General features: G+C 44.9%; 2 protein-coding genes across 2 annotated transcripts; both read right to left on the minus strand.

Moving 5' to 3' along the window:
* Nucleotides 1–5,942: 5,942 nt before the first annotated feature.
* Nucleotides 5,943–13,024, minus strand: tnfsf13b (TNF superfamily member 13b). The gene is made up of 6 exons (XM_035392714.1): nucleotides 12,345–13,024; nucleotides 11,793–11,907; nucleotides 9,627–9,683; nucleotides 9,064–9,176; nucleotides 8,772–8,922; nucleotides 5,943–7,092 (listed from the first exon to the last, which is right to left on the minus strand). Exons 1-6 carry the CDS (start codon nucleotides 12,762–12,764, stop codon nucleotides 6,980–6,982), a joined length of 969 nt encoding a protein of 322 aa, XP_035248605.1. The 5' UTR covers nucleotides 12,765–13,024; the 3' UTR covers nucleotides 5,943–6,979.
* Nucleotides 13,025–13,805: 781 nt separating this feature from the next.
* Nucleotides 13,806–21,579, minus strand: abhd13 (abhydrolase domain containing 13). The gene is made up of 2 exons (XM_035394172.1): nucleotides 21,264–21,579; nucleotides 13,806–18,070 (listed from the first exon to the last, which is right to left on the minus strand). The coding sequence occupies exon 2, from the start codon at nucleotides 18,043–18,045 to the stop codon at nucleotides 17,026–17,028; it is 1,020 nt and encodes a 339-aa protein (XP_035250063.1). The 5' UTR covers nucleotides 18,046–18,070; nucleotides 21,264–21,579; the 3' UTR covers nucleotides 13,806–17,025.
* Nucleotides 21,580–21,613: the final 34 nt, after the last annotated feature.

Below are 21,613 nucleotides of genomic sequence, written 5' to 3' on the forward strand. Positions count from 1 at the left end.
GCAAGGAAGGGCAAAAGGGGGAGTACTGCAAGGAGCTGGAAAGTGATGGGGTGATTAGGTAGAGAGATTTAAGAAAGGGTGCCAGTCAATTTACCAGATTTTCTTTTCATTTCATTATCATGAACCTCCAAAATCATTATTCGTTCTGCACCTCAGGTCACCACTAAACACGCATTATATGGCCAGGAAGGCTGGATTCGGATCTCTGCGGGAGGGCGCTACACGAATGTTGTACCTGGATGTTTTAAAAATCTCAACCGCAAACAAATAACGGCAGGAATTACGTTATTCTGAACTACTTTATGAACACTGCATTTTTAAAATACCTAAATTACCTGCACTTGCACAAGTGAAGTACAGGACTATATTTAACGGTTCTTTTACTAACAGTAATGTATGGCACCGTGAGTAGTTTTAAAATATGAGCACATGTTTATGAAAGCTCTAATTACCTCCCTTTAAACTAATAATGTCTGGAAACGCTGCAAATGCAAATGCAACGTAGGTGGGTTGTGGTAATACAACACGTCCAGTTTTGATTAAGTATCTCAACTCCTACGGAGCCGAGAGGCATCATTTGATACAGTTATCTTCCCTGCTTGCGGGAAGCGTGTCGCCCCCACCTACGCAAACTCATTTTACTCCCAGCCTCTCTTTTACGAGAGATGATTCCCAACCCACGCGTTGATACCCTTGAGTGACGGGGTGCCACTGCCTATGGGCGGACTAATGAAAGTAACCAAGAGCAAACAGTCACGAGCGCAGCACCGTGAGCAGCACCAATAATACCGATATAAACCTCGTGCACACAGTTAACGACACTCAAAAAGCTTCTTAAAAAAAGCCGACTTTACCTTTGGCTTCCTGCCTTCATCGGTTTGCATCAATAGTCCGAGGGCTAGCGCTCCGTTGTAGGAGTTCGTGTTTTTATTTTGGTCATTTGCAACAATAAGAAGACCGCGGACTTTCGTCTTGACGAAAATCCACTGACGGGGATTTGCAGTTTTTCATTAAAAACACATTTTTAGCCTCTGAAGCCACAACGTTTCTCAAATTAAAGTCCCGAATTTATCTTGTGGGGTAGTCTATTAGGCGAGCGCTGAGATGTAGCCGTTAACTTGAAACATGAAGTTAAAAAAATCTACCCACACGCGACCAGCACAGGTGAGGAGGGTTTGATCATTAAGCCAAGTCAATTCTAGTAGTTCGTTTATCGATATCTTTACTCAAGTCTAAGCAGCACGTTACATGATTGTCATTCACTTGCAGTAGTTTTCGACCCTAATCAAAGAGGTCCGTAGTCCGCTAGGTTGTCTTCGCCTTAACATCAGCAACTAATTCAGACCCAATTCACAGCTTAAACACATCCTCTACTCCAGCTGGTTCTCAAACTCAGTCCCATGGGGACCAATGTGGAGCTATGCTGGTTTTTGTTCCAACCACAGTTACAATCCCACAATTTTAACAAGCTGTTAATTTTTCTGAATTAGGAACTTTCACGGTTTGAGGGATTATTTTCAATCTTAACCCATGCATACCACGAAGAACAGAAGTCCCATGTTTAGATTGTGCTTATTGTGCTATACTGCAAATGATTACGTAATGAATAAATAAATTCAAATTCATTAATTTAAAGACTGAGGTGAATAAACAGGATCCAAATTGATGAAAGTGTGGACACATGACCACAGTAACTAATAATTTCGATAATGAAGAATTCCAGGACAACACAAATGATAAAAACAATGATTGTAAATAACCTAAATGTGTATGTTCAACAAGATGAATTAAACAAGAGAGATGCTGTTGCAAAAAAACCAGCAGACACAGCTGAGGTGGGGAACCTCTGCAGTATTCTACCATGCTGAATTTCCTCTGCAGAGCTTCAGTGCCAAAATACTAAATAGTTCACATATAATGTCAGTAGCCTCATGATGATCAGTCTGCATACATGATTTATGGTGGCCCTATAGTCACATTTGTGATTATTACTAATATATACAGTACTGATGAAATGACACATTTATGACTATGTATGATGGTTTCTTTACATTTTTATATAAGAATCAAATGAAAAGAAAAAAAAAAACAGCTAAGTATACAGCGTCAAGATCAAAAGATGTGGTTATATATATATATATATATATATATAAACTCTTAGCCAAATGAGTTCATCATCCTACATTTCAGATGGCTGTGAGCTCAAAAAAAAAAAAGAACAAAGCAAACTGCAGGAATTGTGGGGGGGAAATATTTTTAAAACCATTTAGTTATATATTCCTTTGAAGATGGCTTATCATGGTAAAATCAATAAAGACTAAGGCAATCTGGAGAAGGCCCACAAATACCCAAGATCAACTCTCAGAGAAATCAAAGCGACTTTGCTCAGGGGTGTCTTGAAAAAGCCGACAGAACTGAATGCCTGTTATTACAACGATCAGATCTTTAAGCCGTTTTACACCCTACCTCCTTCCATTGCTGATATACCAGAGATCGTATCACGCTGCGTCCATTCTGTTCAGCTACATTAAAACATTTTTTTTTCTCTTTTATTTCATTTGATGTTTAATGGGAGTTAATAATGGGGTCATTACATTACATTACATTACAGGCATTTAGCAGACACTCTTATCCAGAGCGACGTACAACAAGTGCATTAGTTCAAGGTGCAGAGGTGCAAAAGAAACACACTAGAGTGAAGTAAAGATCGTAGTGCCAGAAGTGACCACATAGATCAGGACTCCAACCCTGTAGAGTAACCTGTTCAGCAAACAAACAACAATGCTGCCAAGTACACACTAGCACTGAAATCACATTTGCCTAATCAGAATCAGACAAAAACAATCCTGCCAAATAAAAACTAACGTGATCGTATTAGCCTAACTAGGTACATTGAGCTAAACTATAGGCTAGGGAGGGGTGGGGAGAGGTGCAGCCTGAAGAGATGAGTCTCTGCGTTTGAAGGTAGTCAGATTCTCTGCTGTTCTGACCGCCATGGAGAGGTCATTCCTCCAGCGAGGGGCCAGGACAGACAGCAGACGGGAGCAGGAAGTACAAACACGAAGAGGGGGAGGTGCCAGGCATCCAGAGGTGGCAGAACGGAGAGGTCTGGCTGGTGTGTAGGGTCCGATGATCCTCTGGATGTATCATAACAGTTTATCTTTAAGACATTGTTTCCATGATTTTGGAAAGTGTGACCTCTGGTCTGTAAATACATTATCCCCAAGGCTGTATTCTTTAAATACCGTAGCTTAAATTATTTGGTTAGCATTTTCTTTATGACCATCCAGAGATTTATCTTTAACTTTGCATTGTTTAATTAAATTATGGTTTAAAAAAATTAATTAAAAGTGCATTCTAATATTCAGCGAGCTTTTACCCATGAGCCCAGTGTCCATTATCAGCTCTTGAGGACACAGCGAGTGGCCTGTCATGTCAACTGACCTATTGATTTCTCAACCAATCAGAGAGCACATCAATAGAGGAAACTAGTTTGGCTGCCACATTTAGACATTTCCATGAAGTACACAATAATTTAATCTAATTTTATTCATGGCAATTGTGTGGGAAAATGCTTTTATTGCCCATGGGCTAGTTACAAGAAACTATATAGCTGAGATATTTCAGTGTGATGTCAGTAAAACTGAGAGATGTCAGTGAGAGGTCAGTAAAACTGAGAGATATCAGTGTGATGTCAGTAAAACTGAGAGATGTCAGTGAGAGGTCAGTAAAACTGAGAGATGTCAGTGTGATGTCAGTGAAACTGAGAGATGTCAGTGTGATGTCAGTGAAACTGATAGATGTCAGTGTGATGTCAGTGAAACTGAGAGATGTCAGTGTGATGTCAGTAAAACTGAGAGATGTCAGTGAGAATGTGACAATTTGCGGCGGAACTTTACATAACTTCCGATGAAGCAGGAAGACTAATTAGGTTCCTTTGTTAAGGACCTTGGTCTTCAGCGGTCTAATTGTGCGTTTCAGTGTGTGGTAGGGACCTGATTCAAGACTAGAGTTACCCCCATTACAAAGGAAACAAGGCTGATGCAATTGAATCGTCTGATGTCACATCCGTATAATATGGTGATCTCATAGGGTGAACAAAACATAAGTGAAGAACATCAAGGATAACACATTTTAAAAACTGGCATTTGGTGCCCATTGGCAGCTTAGCGCCACCTGCTGTGCAGGATTGTGCTTTGCACTCAATTCGTCTCAAAGGATCAGCCTTGCGTCTGACTTAAGTGACACAGCTGATTATGCCACACTGTGTTCATTTGCCATAACTACTGATAGACTCCTAAAGACCTCCAAGCATGCGCTGATCCATATAGTCTGTGGGGTGCTGTTGAGATCTCTTTCCTGTAATGCCTGACATCCATTGACCTAATTACATTTATTCAGTCCATTGCAATCCACAGCACATCGATGCACAGTGATTTAACCAGTGTAACAATCTGCTGAAGTATGTGCTTTAAAAGCTCGGTCGATTTATTGATCACTGCTCAAGTTTCCAAGACCCTGTGCCGATAGGTCTATCCACGTGTTTATAGAGTTTAAATTTATTTATATACAAATTAAGGTTAATCATTTATAGATTTTTTTTTTTTTTTTTTTACCAATGTTTGATCACCTTGTGAAGGACCAGGGGGCCAGTTGGATGGAGCCTCATTCTTAACAGATTTAACTCCCTATTTTAAAGTGCCGGTCACTCAACTCTAACAGGAGCTGGAATTGCTGTCCCTGATCTACAAGCAAAATTAGGAACAACTGCTCCAGCTTTACAGAGCTGTTTGGGTTACTGGAGCTTACCCCACGGAAGTGTGCACTGTGAGAGAGGGGGAAGAGTGCTCTGTGAGGGAGAGGGGAAGTGTGCACTGTGAGAGAGGGGGAAGTGTGCACTGTGAGAGAGAGGGGAAGTGTGCACTGTGAGAGAGAGGGGAAGTGTGCACTGTGAGAGAGAGGAGAAGTGTGCACTGTGAGGGAGAGGGGAAGTGTGCACTGTGAGAGAGGGGGGAAGTGTGCACTGTGAGGGAGAGGGGAAGTGTGCACTGTGAGGGAGAGGGGAAGTGTGCACTGTGAGGGGGAGGGGAAGTGTGCTCTGTGAGGGAGAGGGGAAGTGTGCTCTGTGAGGGAGAGGGGAAGTGTGCACTGTGAGAGAGAGGGGAAGTGTGCACTGTGAGAGAGAGGGGAAGTGTGCACTGTGAGGGAGAGGGGAAGTGTGCACTGTGAGGGAGAGGGGAAGTGTGCACTGTGAGGGGGAGGGGAAGTGTGCTCTGTGAGGGAGAGGGGAAGTGTGCACTGTGAGAGAGGGGAAGTGTGCACTGTGAGGGAGAGGGGAAGTGTGCACTGTGAGAGAGAGGGGAAGTGTGCTCTGTGAGGGAGAGGGGAAGTGTGCACTGTGAGGGAGAGGGGAAGTGTGCACTGTGAGGGGGAGGGGAAGTGTGCTCTGTGAGGGAGAGGGGAAGTGTGCACTGTGAGAGAGGGGAAGTGTGCACTGTGAGGGAGGTGGAAAGTGTGCACTGTGAGGGAGAGGGGAAGTGTGCACTGTGAGGGAGAGGGGAAGTGTGCACTGTGAGGGAGAGGGGAAGTGTGCACTGTGAGGGGGGGAAGTGTGCACTGTGAGAGAGGGGGAAGTGTGCACTGTGAGAGAGAGGGGAAGTGTGCACTGTGAGGGAGGGGGAAGTGTGCACTGTGAGAGAGGGGGGAAGTGTGCTCTGTGAGGGAGAGGGGAAGTGTGCTCTGTGAGGGAGAGGGGAAGTGTGCACTGTGAGGGAGAGGGGAAGTGTGCACTGTGAGGGAGAGGGGAAGTGTGCACTGTGAGGGATAGGGGAAGTGTGCACTGTGAGGGAGAGGGGGAGTGTGCACTGTGCGTTGTGAGAGATAGGAGGCAAACTTTAAAAAGAAACGAGCACATTTTCATCATGTCTAATCACTCATTAGGCTTTAAATCATTAAAACTTGTTTATTTTGATCACAGTTCAGTCAAAATGATTGGTTCTTAAAATTGAGTCTAGTTTTACTTGACATTCTGTAAATAAAGTCACTCTTAAGCTGAAATTGTGGTGTTGTGAATGTAAGGAGTGGATGTGAAGGTACTTCAGATTTTATGGCAGAGAAAGGTATTTAGCTGAGGGATACAATTTTTAAAAACCGCCATTATTCATTCTATACAGCTTGCTGCTGCAGTAAGGAATAGCTGATCACTGCTTCCACCTGCTGGCCAGATGCTTGCAACTGCATCTGTGGACCTGGTGCTCCCATCTATAGCACATAGCAGAACATGAAATATATGTGTATGTACATTTATAAAAAAAAAAAGCTGAGATGATCACTCCCAGAGACAACAGAAAGCAACCAAAATACAAGTGGCAATTCATCGGCTGAACCCCATACAGTATTACATGCCGTGACACCACAGTCGACCGACTGCCACCATCAACTGCCGGCAACGGTGTGTCTCCTCCTGAGCCCCGGGGTGTATAAAGACCAATAAAACGAGTGAGAATGTGACACACTGAAGAACGCAGAGGGAAAGTGTACCTTCTGTTAAAGAAGAGAAGGACTCATACAGCCAGGAACACCCGAAACACACAGTTCAGTTCAGAGGGAGGGGTGATGCAGGGCAGACTGATGATAGAAATGCCATCGATAAACAACGCATTTTGAAATCAAATACGACCTATTAACCTGGCAGAGGCACAGTTTATATTCTGTTCACTGTGAATTGCTTTCTGTGAAACCACCAACACCTCCCTGCCAACAGAGATAGTCATCAGACCCAGCCCAGCAACCAGCTTCCTGTGCAGTGCATGGGACTTCCTGTGTGCATGGTGAGCAGCAGTTAGAGCTCAGAACCCTGTCCCAGTCTCCGTGCTGCACGGGCTCTGGTGTCAGCTCCACCGGCAACCCCCCCTTACCCCCCACCCCCCCCCCCCCCACTTTCCTCCTCAGTGGGGTGCTGGTTGCCAGGGGTAACAAGTCACACCAGTTTGATGGCCCCGAAGAAGGTGGAGTCCCCGTCAAGGGAGATTTCGGCAGTCTTACGAGGGATCAGGAGCTCCACTCGATCGCCCTCCTCCAGTTTCACGACTCCTGAAACAGCAGAGAGAGAGAGAGAGAATCAGTCCAGCGCTCAGGGGTCATGTGACTATATTTCCACAAACCAGCAGACTCGTGCCTAACCAGACTAAAACCGCCTTTAAGATTACTTTCTTTATGAATAAGCCTCTGCGTCAAGGTTATCTTAAGAGTAACCCACTGCTCTAGTTTAACATAGAGTAACCCACTGCTTTAGTTTAACATAGAGTAAGCCACTGCTCTAGTTTAACATGGAGTAACCCACTGCTTTAGTTTAACATAGAGTAAGCCACTGCTATAGTTTAACATAGAGTAACCCACTGCTTTAGTTTAACATAGAGTAACCCACTGCTCTAGTTTAACATAGAGTAACCCACTGCTTTAGTTTAACATAGAGTAACCCACTGCTCTAGTTTAACATAGAGTAACCCACTGCTTTAGTTTAACATAGAGTAAGCCACTGCTATAGTTTAACATAGAGTAACCCACTGCTTTAGTTTAACATAGAGTAACCCACTGCTTTAGTTTAACATAGAGTAACCCACTGCTTTAGTTTAACATAGAGTAAGCCACTGCTTTAGTTTAACATAGAGTAACCCACTGCTTTAGTTTAACATAGAGTAAGCCACTGCTTTAGTTTAACATAGAGTAACCCACTGCTTTAGTTTAACATAGAGTAAGCCACTGCTTTAGTTTAACATAGAGTAACCCACTGCTTTAGTTTAACATAGAGTAACCCACTGCTTTAGTTTAACATAGAGTAACCCACTGCTTTAGTTTAACATAGAGTAACCCACTGCTTTAGTTTAACATAGAGTAACCCACTGCTTTAGTTTAACATAGAGTAACCCACTGCTCTAGTTTAACATAGAGTAACCCACTGCTTTAGTTTAACATAGAGTAAGCCACTGCTTTAGTTTAACATAGAGTAACCCACTGCTTTAGTTTAACATAGAGTAACCCACTGCTCTAGTTTAACATAGAGTAACCCACTGCTTTAGTTTAACATAGAGTAACCCACTGCTTTAGTTTAACATAGAGTAACCCACTGCTTTAGTTTAACATAGAGTAAGCCACTGCTTTAGTTTAACATAGAGTAAGCCACTGCTTTAGTTTAACATAGAGTAACCCACTGCTTTAGTTTAACATAGAGTAAGCCACTGCTTTAGTTTAACATAGAGTAACCCACTGCTCTAGTTTAACATAGAGTAACCCACTGCTTTAGTTTAACATAGAGTAAGCCACTGCTTTAGTTTAACATAGAGTAACCCACTGCTTTAGTTTAACATAGAGTAAGCCACTGCTTTAGTTTAACATAGAGTAAGCCACTGCTTTAGTTTAACATAGAGTAAGCCACTGCTTTAGTTTAACATAGAGTAAGCCACTGCTTTAGTTGGACTTAAAGAATGCGCCTTTGCTTTAGTTAGACTTAAGAGTAAGCCAGCGCTTTGAGTTTATCTTAAGAGCAACCCACTGCATTAGTTTTACATAGAGTAAGCCTTTGCTTTAGTTAGACTTAAGAGTAAGCCAGCACTTTAAGTTTATCTTAAGAGCAACCCACTGCATTAGTTTTACATAGAGTAAGCCTCTGCTTCAGTTAGACTTAAAGAGTAAGCCTCTGGTCTTAAGAGCAAGGCTCTGCTTAGGAAATCTGCGCTTTAGGGCGGAGTCTAAGGGTAAACGTGGCGCCCTACCTGCAGTGTAGCATGTGTTGTAAGGGTACTGTGCGTCCATGTTCTGAATGCAGCGGAACAAAGTCACACTCTGCAGTTCGTCTCCCACAACATTCTTTTTCCTTCGGATGATGATGTGGCCCATGGCGAATGTTTTATCCATGTAGTAAACCTATCAAATCACAACGGTTGTTACAATAATAATGATAACACAAATATACGGTTGTGAACCAGCGCAAGGCAACAGCAGATCAGCGTACAGCCCGTGTGTATGTGTGTAAGTAACCGTGAACGGACCGTAAATGAACCGTACCTGCCCGTACACAAAGTAGAAGCCCTCCTCCTTGACCAGGATGGTGTCGCTGTCCTGCTCCAGGGCACAGCCCCGTTTCAGACCAGTCTGCCAGGGTATGGCTGTGTGAGAATCTGAAATAAACACAGAGACACACCCCACCAACGCAGGGCAGACAATGGTGTGGGATATACACTTGATCAGAATAGAACAAAACCACACCTCACCACCACAGGGGAACCATGGTAACGGAGCACACCATCTCTTCTTAAAAAACAGCATGCTATTTATTCCTGTTTTCATGGATACAGTTACTTAGCAAGGCCAGTAAATAGCTGAGATAAAGCAAACAAGGTACAAATTGACATCATTAAGTGATGTAGACGTGTGTCTGAGCAAAGCCAGAGGTCCTTACAGTGCTCTCTACTCTCCCTAATCTCCCACAATGCACCTTGGGAGACCGCAGCCCGCTGGTTAATGAGTTTCTTTGTAAACAGATTATCTGTTGTTTTTATGGGTAGCTCGGGGAATAACTTTGTGGATCACATGGCAGGATGTGCTCGTTCTGAGCACGCTCACCATACCTTTCTCTGTGAGGCTTCTCTTGTTGTTTGGCATCATCTGCAAACACGGCTGCAACACTGCAGAGGACAGGTCAAAGGTCAAAAGGTTAAAGCCGGCACAGGAAGCAGTTTCGGGCCCATATCATATCACAGGGAGAGGAACTCCCAAGAGGAACAGCCTACCCAGGATCCCAAGGCTGGGGGGCCTCAAAAGGCCTTGATGAATAAGTTTGCTTTGGTCTAAGGAGCCCACAGAGACTGCATAGGCACAAGGCCCAGAATTTCATGCTACACCCCATGGCCAGTAAAGTGCAAGGAGCCAATCACCACAAACCACAAGTGCGATACACAGAAGTCATGTTACCCTAAAATACTCAGCAGACATCAGCTGAGTTTCACACAAACAGTTCACCTAGAGGATGATTAGATGGTGAGATTGTATCACTGTGCCAGACACTACCATGAACCCTTTAATGACCACAGAAGAAGATACTCTTACAATGCAATGTCCCTTCCTGGCCCAACAGCAAGCTGGTCACCCAGCAGGTCTCCCATCAAAGTACTGACCACCCAACTTAGCTTAGCTTCAGAGATCAGGCAAGAGAAAAGCAAAGAACAGTACGATTCCACAACGAACTAACCTGGTCTTCATATAACCAGGAATGGCTCAAACTGTGGTGTACTGCAAGTGTTAGTTTCCTTGCTATTATAACCAATTACCCAGTTCCAACCAGCATTCACTCTGGATGATATTGAATGGTTAGCCTTGAACAGAGGCTTCTGGGTGACATTTTAAGAACTGTTTCCAAAGTCAATCATTCCAAAGTCAGTGTTCAAAGTCCCACAGGTGCACTTTGGCATACTGTACAGAACTGAAGAACACAGCATGCACTGAAGCACTCATGCATCAGAATATCTCAGCTTGTCCATCACACAAGTCCTTCTGTGCTAAATAGACTTATTTGTTTTGAGGAAGACAGCAGCAATTTGTATCAGGGGTTTTTGTATAAATATTAGTCATCATCAACAAGTGAATTTTCTACATATTCAGCTAAAAATACAACATGAAACTGTGGTTTGACACTTTTAAATGGCAAGCACTTTGCAGCATAACTTTGTCATGAGCTCTGTGTGTATACAAAGCAGCACCACCCATAAAACAACCACTTCCAGCAACAATCTGGTTTGCCAGGAGTGTGTATACACACACACTCTCACATAGCATGTATATATATCCTTGCACAGAAATGCAAAAATGCTTTCCAATTTGTACACTCATATTTACCTGCATGTACTCACCAGTATCCTTGGCAGAACATACTATCAAGTGCACATTCATGCACAGGCACAAGTGCACATGTTTGCATGCACAGGTACAGGTGCAGGTACACATGTATTACATTACATTACAGGCATTTAGCAAACACCCTTATCCAGAGCGACTCACACAACTTTTTACACAGAATTTACATTGCGTCCATTTATACAGCTGGATATATACTGCAGCAATGCAGGTTAAGTATCTTGCTCAAGGGTACAACGGCAGTGTCCCACCCGGGAATCGAAACAGAGACCTTTAGGTTACGAGATCAGTTCCTTGCCCATTATACAATCTGTATGCAAGTTTTTCCTGACTGTTGTCCATGTGCTGTTGTCGTGCGTAGCTAGCAGCTAGCAGTACTGGTACACGGCAGTGTGGTGGGAATCCTTCCCCCGTCTCACAGGGTTAAAGGCACAGAGCACAAACCGCCTCCCTCTCACAGCTTCTGCGTCAAAACCGAGCCACACTTCACAGAAAAACATTGAGAGGAAACGGTTTTCACACCCACAAGTCTTTCCCGCGGCACTCGAAAAACAGAGAATTTTAAAAAAGCCCTATCGAGCGTTAATCTGTTAATCTTAATAAGCAGGACTACGCAAACCCAGTAATCTTCCCATGACAAATGCCTCACGCAAAGATAAGGTTTTGCATTTAGACCGGTCGAAAGGATCACTTGGTCTTCAAGTGAATTTTAAGGAATGAGAATACTGTCGGAGCAATGATTCGGCCACCTAATCATTAAAACATATTTGTTCACATCCAATCGCAGGCCGATAGGTAACGGAAAATTCCGGAACTCTCTTGTTTATCGGCAGTCAGCCGCGGCAGCAGATTGCAGGTGTGAACCGGGACGGACCCAGACTTGCCTGTTCCCACCGCCGCCCGGTCGGCGCTCCTCCTCTGGAGGGTCAGGACGCCAGGCCGCGGGTCTGCAGGGTCCTCGCCGGGACCAGCCTCAGTTTCGCCGCTGGCGTGCCGGCCCTGAGAATCATGGGTAATCATTACATTACATTCATTTGGCAGACGCTTTCATCCAAAGCGACGTACAAAAAAGTGCATTTTCATGATCGTAGACAACTGCTGAACACGGGTTCAGTAAGGTACAATACTTATTTTGTACAGCTATTTCTAGCCGAGAACAATGAACACTATCCTGGTCTGACATCTGCAAAGCCAACTAGGCAGAAGAATAAGCTACAGTATTAGGACATCCCTCACCCTCTCACCCTCTCCACAGAATTGAGTTTGTCATGCATTTCAGAAAAAGGCACGGTAAATTTTGCAGGCTTGTGGCAGCACGTGGAGGCGCATGAAACCGGTTATGAACAGGAACCCGCCCGTGCACGGTGGAGACGTGCGTGCGGGTGTGCATTTCGGGTTTCCCCCAGGCGCCTGGGACCCGAGCGGCGGCGACTCACCTCTCCTCCGTCCCGGGACAGCGGGGCTGAGGCGCTCTGCTGCTGCTCCTCCCTCCTCCGGAGGACCTCGGTGCGCAGGACGGCCACCTCGGCCTTGAGGGCCAGCGTGTGGTAGAGCGAGAGGGCGGAGAACGAGGACGAGGTGACGGCCAGCAGGGTGAGGGCCAGGACGGCGGGGGACAGGCGCCGGCGCTGGAGGGCCACGGGGCCCGCGGCGGGAACCATCGCCGCCGACGTCATCGCCATCATCACCGTCACCGTCAGCGCGACTCCAGCCCAGCACAGACCCCGCCCGCGCTCCTGAGGCTGCCGAATCGAAGTGCGCACTGAGCGAGGCCGGCGGGACAGACGAGCGCGCGGGAGGGGGGCGGGACGGCCCTCCCTGGAGCTGCGCGCCTCACTTCCTGTCGGGCGGCCCATCCACCGGCTCAGACGAAAGCAGAAGCACGCCCAACACACTCCCCGCGCGCACACTCCCGCGTGTCTATCTCCCCACACACACTCCCCGTGCACGCAAACACACACACACACGCACGCACACACACGCACACACACGCCACCGAGCCCTCTCCGTTGGCAAGAGGAAGCGCTGCTGAAGAGCAGATTAGCACGAGGTCAATCCCTTCCCACCGCTCCAAACGCACAACGCGCTACAAAGCGCTGCTAGCTGGAAACAGAGAGAGAGCGCTGCAGGTTTTGAGCTCGTAGACACGGTGCTATTATTTAATAGAGACTGCAGGGGAACTGTACTTTTGCGAAACAGAGGACGGGAGGGTGGGGGTGGGGGGAGGTTTAATGTGACTTATTGCTGCCGTTTTGGATCCAGACGCGAGACCGTTGAACTCAGCCCAGCGATACGGAGTGCAAGTAACCCTTTCGTTTACGAATGGTGAGCATTTACCAGAACTCCCACAAGTAAAAATGTAAGCTATATATAAACACTCTTTAGCTTTGACAGTACTTTCAACTAGATATTTAAGCGACATCATAAGGCAACAAAAATACTAATAATAACTGCTAATGCTAAAAACAAAAATATGAGTATTCTGGAAAGGCTCAGCCACAAGCCCCATTGAAAATCTGTAGTTGTGACCTTAAAATAGCTCTCCACCGAGGTCCACGGCCAGCTGTCTGTCTAACTTGGCAGAATTTGAACAAATTTACAGGAGGAATGGGCAAAAATCTGAAAATCTAAATGTGCAAAACACATACACACAGCCAAGACTGTAACTTCAAAGGCCTCTCTACAACGTACTGACACAGAGATGTGAATACCTCTTTAAGTGACAAATGCAGGTCTTACTTTTATATATATTTATATATTGAATAGTTTTTTGCTTCATGAATTATTTTCATTTATTGTGTTGGTGAAGAGGGAGATATATGAAGTTGCAATAGGACAAAATGTGAAAAAAATACCAGCAGTTTTTACCCAGCAGATAACAGACAAGCAGCTCTTCAGAAGCTTTAGTTCTGTTTATTGCATGTAACAGTTCAGAAAATATAAAGTGTGATTGTGTATTTAAAAAAGATTTTTTATTTTTTTTTAATATAGAAAAACCTCACGCAGCTATGCAACAGTGTGGTGAAATGCCATGGTTAGTGCACATTACACAGTGGTGCATGATTCAAACCCTTCGGTACAGAAACGGAGAGCCACAGACACACTCAAACGACTCTGTCACACACACAGCTCTGTGTGTCCGTGGTCAAGCTGACGAATGTCAAAGGCTTCTCTGCATTCAAAATTAATTTTAAAATCATTTAGAAAAATTCTATAATTATTTAAGCCATTTTAATATGGCTACATTATAGTTTACCTTTTTTTATAATAACATTTTAAAAACAATAAAATAAATAAATAAATGAATGAATGAATGAATGAATGAAAGAAAACTGATCCATTAACCAACCCATGTTGTGTGATGTGCGTTTGGATTTTTAGCAGGAATGAACATTCTGGTCAGAAACGTAGTACAGAGCACTTAAATTAATGACCCTGTGGTCACTCACATAAGAAGTCTTAAAACAACCAAAACGGATAAAAACAAGTTAACGCAGCGGTGGAGCAGCCAAATAAAAAGTGTGAATGAAAAACACTATTGCATTGGAGCTGAACTGCTTAAGAAACAGGGGCCAGTGCCCCCTCTATGCCTACATACTGCCAGACTTGTATCCTGTTCCCTATTTAAGCCTACATACTGCCAGTTGTATCCTGTTCCCTATTCAATACTACAGATACTCCAAGATTTGCATTTTGTTCCTCTCTAAGCTTATAGATACTGCCAGACTTGTATCCTGTTCTCTATTTAAGCCTACAGATACTGACAGACTTGTATCCTGTTCACTATGTAAGCCTACATACTGCCAAACTTGTATCCTGTTCCCTATTTAAGATTACATACGGCTAAACTTGCATTTTGTTCCTCTCTAAGCTTATAGATACTGCCAGACTTGTATCCTGTTCTCTATTTAAGCCTACGGATACTGCCAGACCTGTATCCTGTTCCCTATTTAAGACTACAGATACTGCCAGGTTTGCATTTTGTTCCTCTCTAAGCTTATAGATACTGCCAGACTTGTATCCTGTTCTCTATTTAAGCCTACATATACTGACAGACTTGCAATCTGTCCCCTCTCTAAGCCTACAGATACTGACAGACTTGTATCCTGTTCCCTCGCTAAGCTTACAAATAACTATCACAAAACCATGTCCTCATATGGCTATTTAAGCCCCAGTTAAGATCCCATTAGAGCCAATGCTATTTGCACTGGCTTCAATACATATAGGTGATACCGAACCAGTCGGCAATGCATTAACCTATACATTAGGCCTTCAAAATCAATACACGTTTCCATCATATAGCATATATGTCCAGTGTGTAAAACCCACACGTTAGACCTTACCATAAATACCACACAACAATTATGGAGATGAATGGATTTGTCAACACCACCAACACCCCCCCCCCACCACACCATCCCCCAACATACACAATATTAATAATGGATTTTTACAAGTGATCAAATATGGAGGACAAAGACTCTGGATTCAATCAACATTCGTCTATTATATTAAATGACGGATAAATGTACCACGTTCCCGTCCCCCCTCCCCCCAGTGCGAAGGCAAAATATTACATTAATTGCATTTGACGGCTGAACTTGTCAAACTGTCTGGGAGGACACAAATAAAAAAATTAATTAAAAAAACCGTTACATTTGCACAGAGCTCTGAGATAAAGTTAAGCACAAATGGTGAAGGAATCCTGGCCATTCGCTCTCCAGGTACAGGGAAATATATTTTATACTATTGCACATTTTCAGTGGCTATTTTCAATGGACTGCATTTAATGGCACACCTTCCTAGCAGGTACCTTACTATGCTATGTGTATTGAATAATAATGCCCATTTAACCAGTAGTCTTTTTTTTTTTCCTTTTGTACAGAAGGCGGTGATGTAACCTTAACACAGTCCAGTTTATCCAACCGAAGCCAACTGTAGCCTACACACACAGAGAGACAATCGAGTACACACAGCCACACACTCTTCACCCTGAGATCAGCTGATTGGCTAGCTGCTCAGCCATCGTGTTCGTTCTGAGTCTGTGTGTACCGGAGGCCAATGAGAGTGCAGGGTCTGTGACTGGCAGGTTGCATCTGCAGACCTCTGAGCTGGGGACTGAAGATCTCTTTAAACTGTTGTATCACTAACTGAACTTCGGCTTGATGAGGAAGGCCGTGCTATCGAAAATTACCCAACCAAAATACCGCCTGCAGGAAACAGTATTAATCTACTGCGTTCACATGATGGTCGTGTTCCCTGGAAGCCATGCAGGCATTAAATTAGCTCGGCCTCAAACGTCATTTCAGCACGGTCAGGCTCTCTCAAAAAGCACACAAGGCAATGCCGCTTAAAAAAAGAAATAAAACAGGAAAAAAAAGAAGAATTAACATTTCTAAATGCCCACAAATTACAGCATTACAAAGCGATGCTAGGGCGTTTTACTCATTAACGTAAGTCAGAATTTTAGTCACTAACCTTATTAATAGTGTACTAAACACAGCGGTGTTCTCTGTTCGCCCAGTTTGTGAGTTCTCTCTACAGAAGAGTCTAATTTTCAGCAGAGGCTGTGTGGGGCTGTCAGTGTCTGCAGATTTAACGCACAGGACACGTCCATCACCGCCGGCTCTGCAGAACGGGGCCAGATCAGTCCCTGCGGCACACAGACCGTCGGACAGGACAGGACTGCTATCGTCCGCCAGGCTGGAGCAGTGGAATAAGCTGGCTCCTGTTTTCTCTCACTAGTCCCTGTCCCCAGCGCATGATGACATCGCTTTAAAGTGACACCGCCGTACCGCCAGACTTTCAGATGAAGCGCGGTACAGCTTACATGGCAAAGTCTTAAAAAGAGCTTTGAGATGCCAACCGGCCACGTGAAGCAGAACATAATAATAATAATAATAACTGAAGAATAACTGAAGCAGAAAACCATGCACTCATAGCGCTTAGAGATAAAGTGACTGGTAAGAGCAGCTCTACCTTCTCCACCTCCCTAGCATTTATTTTTTATTGATGACATTACACATATAAAACTATACAAAATCAAACGGAGAGAAAACAATTTGTACATTCGGTTAATTTGCCGCCACCTGCTGGCCAGGATGCGGATTTGCACGCTTAAATGATGGTGACGCTGGCCCCGCCCTGGGCGGGCTCCTCGTGGGCGTGGCTCTTGCTCAGGTTCTTGACGAACTGCTCGAGGGCGGGGAAGTAGCCCTGGCACTGCCAGGTGTCGTTGTGCGTGCCGTCGGGGAAGACGGCCATGCGCTTAGTCCGCGACGGCGACAGCTCGTAGAGCTGCTTCATCATGACGGGCGGGATGAGCTGGTCCGACAGGCCCGAGACGAAGAGCGTGGGCATGCGGCACTGCGCCACGCGGCGGTACGACAGGAACTTGTTCTTGTAGCACCAGAGCGGCAGGTAGCGCACGGGCAGGAAGGAGAAGAGCGTGGCGGCCATGTGCGGGATGCTGAGGAAGGTGTTCTCCAGCACCACGGCCGCCACGCGGTGCGGGTTCTCGGCGGCCAGGCGCACCGCCACGGCGCCGCCCAGCGAGCGGCCGAACAGCACCACGCGGCCCCGGTCCAGGTCGGGCCGGGCGCAGACGAAGTCCAGCGCCGCCTGGGCGTCCAGCTGCAGCCCCTCCTCGCCCGGCTCGCCCTCGCTCTTGCCGTAGCCGCGGTAGTCCAGCAGCGCCACGTTGGCCTTCAGGTTCACCAGCATGAGCAGCGCGTTGGGCACGCGGTGCCCGATGTTCCCCGCGTTGCCGTGGAAATAGATGATGGTGGGGCCGGAGCCGGGGGCGGGGCCCTCGCCGGCGTGCCGCAGCAGCAGCAGGTTGAGGCGCACGCCGTCCTTGGCGCGGATGAAGACGTTCTCGTGCGGGATGCCCGTGGGCATGGGCACGTACAGCCGGGACGAGGGCGGCTGCTCGGGGAAGTAGAGCAGGACGTCCTGGAACTTGTAGAGTATCCCGGCGACCGACACCAGGATGAGCCCCAGCAGCAGGACCCCGCCCTGCAGGTGGAAGGTCAGGATGAGCGCCATCAGGCACACGCGGCAGACGCCCCACGACCAGGACCCCGCGGCCAGGAGGCAGCGCCCCGCCACGCCCCACACCCGGCCCGACTTCTCCATCGCACCCCCTCACAGCACGGCTGCTCTGCAGGCAAACAGCACCACAGGGAAAGTGTTAGTCCAGCCTACTGAGGGGAATGACTGATATTACAACAAGGGCATCTACAGAGGGGAACGACTGATATTACAACAAGGGCATTTACAGTGGGGTAATGACTGATATTACAACAAGGGCATCTACAGAGGGGAACGACTGATATTACAACAAGGGAAATGGGGGAATACATTTTAAAAAATTACTTCTGGGCAAGTAAACGGGACTGTTGAGGTTTCTAAAATATGGGACGGCAGTTTCCTGAAGCAGAGCTATCCAATCTTTTCTGAAAAGGGCCGGTGTGGGTGCAAGTTTTGTTTCAGCTCAGCACTAAGACACTCAGTTCTACTCATCAAAATCTTAGTTGAAAGCCATGATTAGTTAATTAGTTGAATCAGGTGTCATAGTCAACACCAAAACCTGCAACCACACCGGCCCTTTTGTGATAGGATTGGATATCCCTGGTCTACACTGTACAATGCTGCCAGAGTACAGAGTGTTCATCGCCCTACTGCTGCCATCTTGTGGTAGACATACAAACTGCCTTCATATCATTGTATTTCGAACATTACATTCCACTTCTTCAAATACATATACCATCAAAATCTTGAAGCAAATCTTCAGGCTAAAACACTTACATTGTTAGTAAACATGTCAGAGCAATGTGAAATTCATCCCAGTGTTTATTTTCTTACATTTGTAATACATTTTACTTTATCACCATTTCCGGATGAGCTTCAGTGTGTTATTTTCCTACGTTACCCATAACTACTTTTGCCACCCCCCTTCATGATAAGAGGTGTGGCGTACACAGCAAGCTGGACTCACATTAACATGAGCTAGCCAACAGTACATGGTTGCAAAATTCTAAAAGCAACTAAAAGCAAATTTGACTAAAACAAAATTGGGAGATGTGACTCCGCTCCCAATTCCGTCAAGAAGCCATGCTGTTGCATTCTGGACTACTGGGGCAGCTAACATGGCACTAGGAGTATTGCAGAGTATTGCACTCACTATAGCACAACTGTAAGTAGCAGATATTAATTCCAGCCCATTAGGGACAAGTCAGGGATGTAGCCTTGAATCCCTGATTATCAAGCAGGGATTTAAGGCAAAACCCCTGACTTGTCCCTAATGGGCTGAATTAATATCTGCTACTCATAGTTGTGCTATAGTGAGTTCAACACACACTCTCCTATTACATTCCATTGTGCCTGCTGTGGCAGTATCGTAGAGTGATGTACGTCACATAATCTACAGAACTCAGGCTTAACTGCGAAAAACTGAAAAAAATTTTTTTTTAAATAAATAAATAAATAAATAAATAAATAAATAAAAACCTGGGTTGCGTTTTACATCACCAATATGTGAATTCTCACAATTTAAATCTGTTTTAGGTTGCAGTGCAACTACAGAAGTCAATAAATATTTAATAAACAGCTCAACATTCCCATTTGACTTGATAGCATGAAAAGGGGGCCCTTGCGCAGAAAAGCCTGAGAATACTCACTCACATACTCACAATATCAATAATAGTATGCAAAAACTGTAGCGGTGTGAACTGCCTTGTACAAGACTGGCTACTAACCAAATGCTTACTAGCATTGAGATACAATATTTTGTGAAGTAAAATTATTAGACAATTTGTTATTGATTAAACATTTATAAACTTATTCCCCATATGATTAAAAGAGCTGAAGGCCCAGTCGGATATTATTAGAACGGATCTGTCCGTTGAATATGTCAACCCAACGGACCAAGAAAGCTTTTAATTAATCTGGCGGAGGAGGAACTCTGACGGGTGTGGAGGATAAAAATCGATCTTGGCATCCTTGAGATCTGCCAGGCTCTGCAGCAGACATGGGTGACCTATGGGGCAATTCATCTTACACACACGCGAGCGGGGGAGTACTGCAGAATTTGCGGACGGGCACATCACAAGGCCCCAAATTCAATCACGAAATGACTTTCCTTCTAGTTTACTCTTATGATGAAAAACCTCCAGTGATCACTTTGAACTCCGCAGAGCCATATCATTAGTATGCATCGATACCGAGGTGTTAAGTGTCAACAACAGAGGCAGCAAACTTGCTAACGCTGATTACCAAGCAACCGTCCAAGCACATCAGTCCAAATAAATTGAGAACTCGTAATTTAAATGTTAATTTTTTTTAAACAAATAAAGTAACGTCAGCTATTGTGTGTATGTATGTATATATTTCCAAATAACATCGAGACATATGGTTAGAAAAGCGATTTTGGTTGCCTGTCAACCGTTTGAAGACAGTCAAGAAAAAAGACAAAGGGGTGCGGTCCCATTTTTTATATGCAATTTCTCCAACTGAACGACAGAATCCAATTTCCATGTGCATCAGTTAGCTAGCAGACTAACAGAATAGTTATTTTTACAATAAAGATACTACTAATTAGCGAGTATTCAGCTCTGTCCAAGACACCACCCATCCGGCTTTAGATATATACACTAGTATAGAGTCTTCAGCCATACTAGCCTGGCTGTCAAGCTTGCACTACATAAGGACGGTCTCTACTGGTGTGGTTAACGTAGCTAGCTGCCAAACAGCAAAGGTGATGTAGTGGTTGAAAGTGGTTGCTATTTAGCCATAATCACAAGAGTGTAATTGTTAGCTAGCTAATTTAACATAGTATTGCCAGGCACAGATCAGCTTACCTGCACGAAGCCATGTTAAGCAGCAACCTATCATTACCAAAATCAGTAACTAGCTCACGTTAGCAAGCGACACAGGACACCACAAACAGTGCTGATTGGCCGGTTAGATGGCAGCTAACGCTAGCTAGCTAAACGGCAAACACAGCATCTCAACCACTGCAGTGATATATTCGCTGATTAAATTACTCAGCCAACGTTAGCTATGTATATAACAATACATGTGCCTGCATGACTAATTAACATATTAAACTAGCTAGTTTGTTCATAGATATTCCACTTCAAGCCTCAATGAGCTAACGTCACTGTTAACCAGCCAAAATACTGAGTGGCATTTCACAAAACCATAGCCAGGTAGCGTTAGCTAGCCATAACCTGGCAGAGCAGGCGGTTCGAGGTCTGGGCTGTGCTGCACATCTGTAACGCTATTGACCAACACTAAAGGGAAAGTACAAGGAGCGTTGCTTCAATTCGCCGCCACACATCTATCAGGCTTACCTTATCCCCATTATCCGGGAGTGCAAGTGCAATCAATAACAACGAAATACGCTAGCCTTTGGTACAGGCAGCGAGCTGGAATTCCTCCTCTAGTTGTATTAGCGCAATGCTAGGGAGTGTCGTGCGAGGTCACAACTTCCGTATCCGACTGTTCGAGATACTGGTGTTACTTATTATAAAGTTCGAGTAGTATACGGCCACAGGGTTTGTAATAACATTAATAAACGGAATATCTCTGTTTGAAATATTCAACGGAGGTCAAATCATCGCGACATTGTTTATAAAGAATTCAGGTTTTTCCTGCATTACTTTAAAGTCTGCAATGGAAGAAATTTTGCTGTTCGATTTTA

The sequence above is a fragment of the Anguilla anguilla genome, chromosome 15 (assembly GCF_013347855.1).
Source record: "Anguilla anguilla isolate fAngAng1 chromosome 15, fAngAng1.pri, whole genome shotgun sequence".
NCBI classification, from domain to species: domain Eukaryota; kingdom Metazoa; phylum Chordata; class Actinopteri; order Anguilliformes; family Anguillidae; genus Anguilla; species Anguilla anguilla.

What these genes read in the sequence shown, in the direction of transcription:
- tnfsf13b (XM_035392714.1), bottom strand. Translation starts at nt 12,764, where the DNA reads ATGGGCCGCCCGACAGGAAGTGAGGCGCGCAGCTCCAGGGAGGGCCGT. An exon ending in GAGAAGCCTCACAGAGAAAG is followed by an intron (nt 9,177 to 9,626) that starts GTATGGTGAGCG and finishes TGTTTATTTCAG; the next exon opens with ATTCTCACACAGCCATACCC. An exon ending in CAACACATGCTACACTGCAG is followed by an intron (nt 7,093 to 8,771) that starts GTAGGGCGCCAC and finishes CTGCTGTTTCAG; the next exon opens with GAGTCGTGAAACTGGAGGAG.
- abhd13 (XM_035394172.1), bottom strand. Translation starts at nt 18,045, where the DNA reads ATGGAGAAGTCGGGCCGGGTGTGGGGCGTGGCGGGGCGCTGCCTCCTG.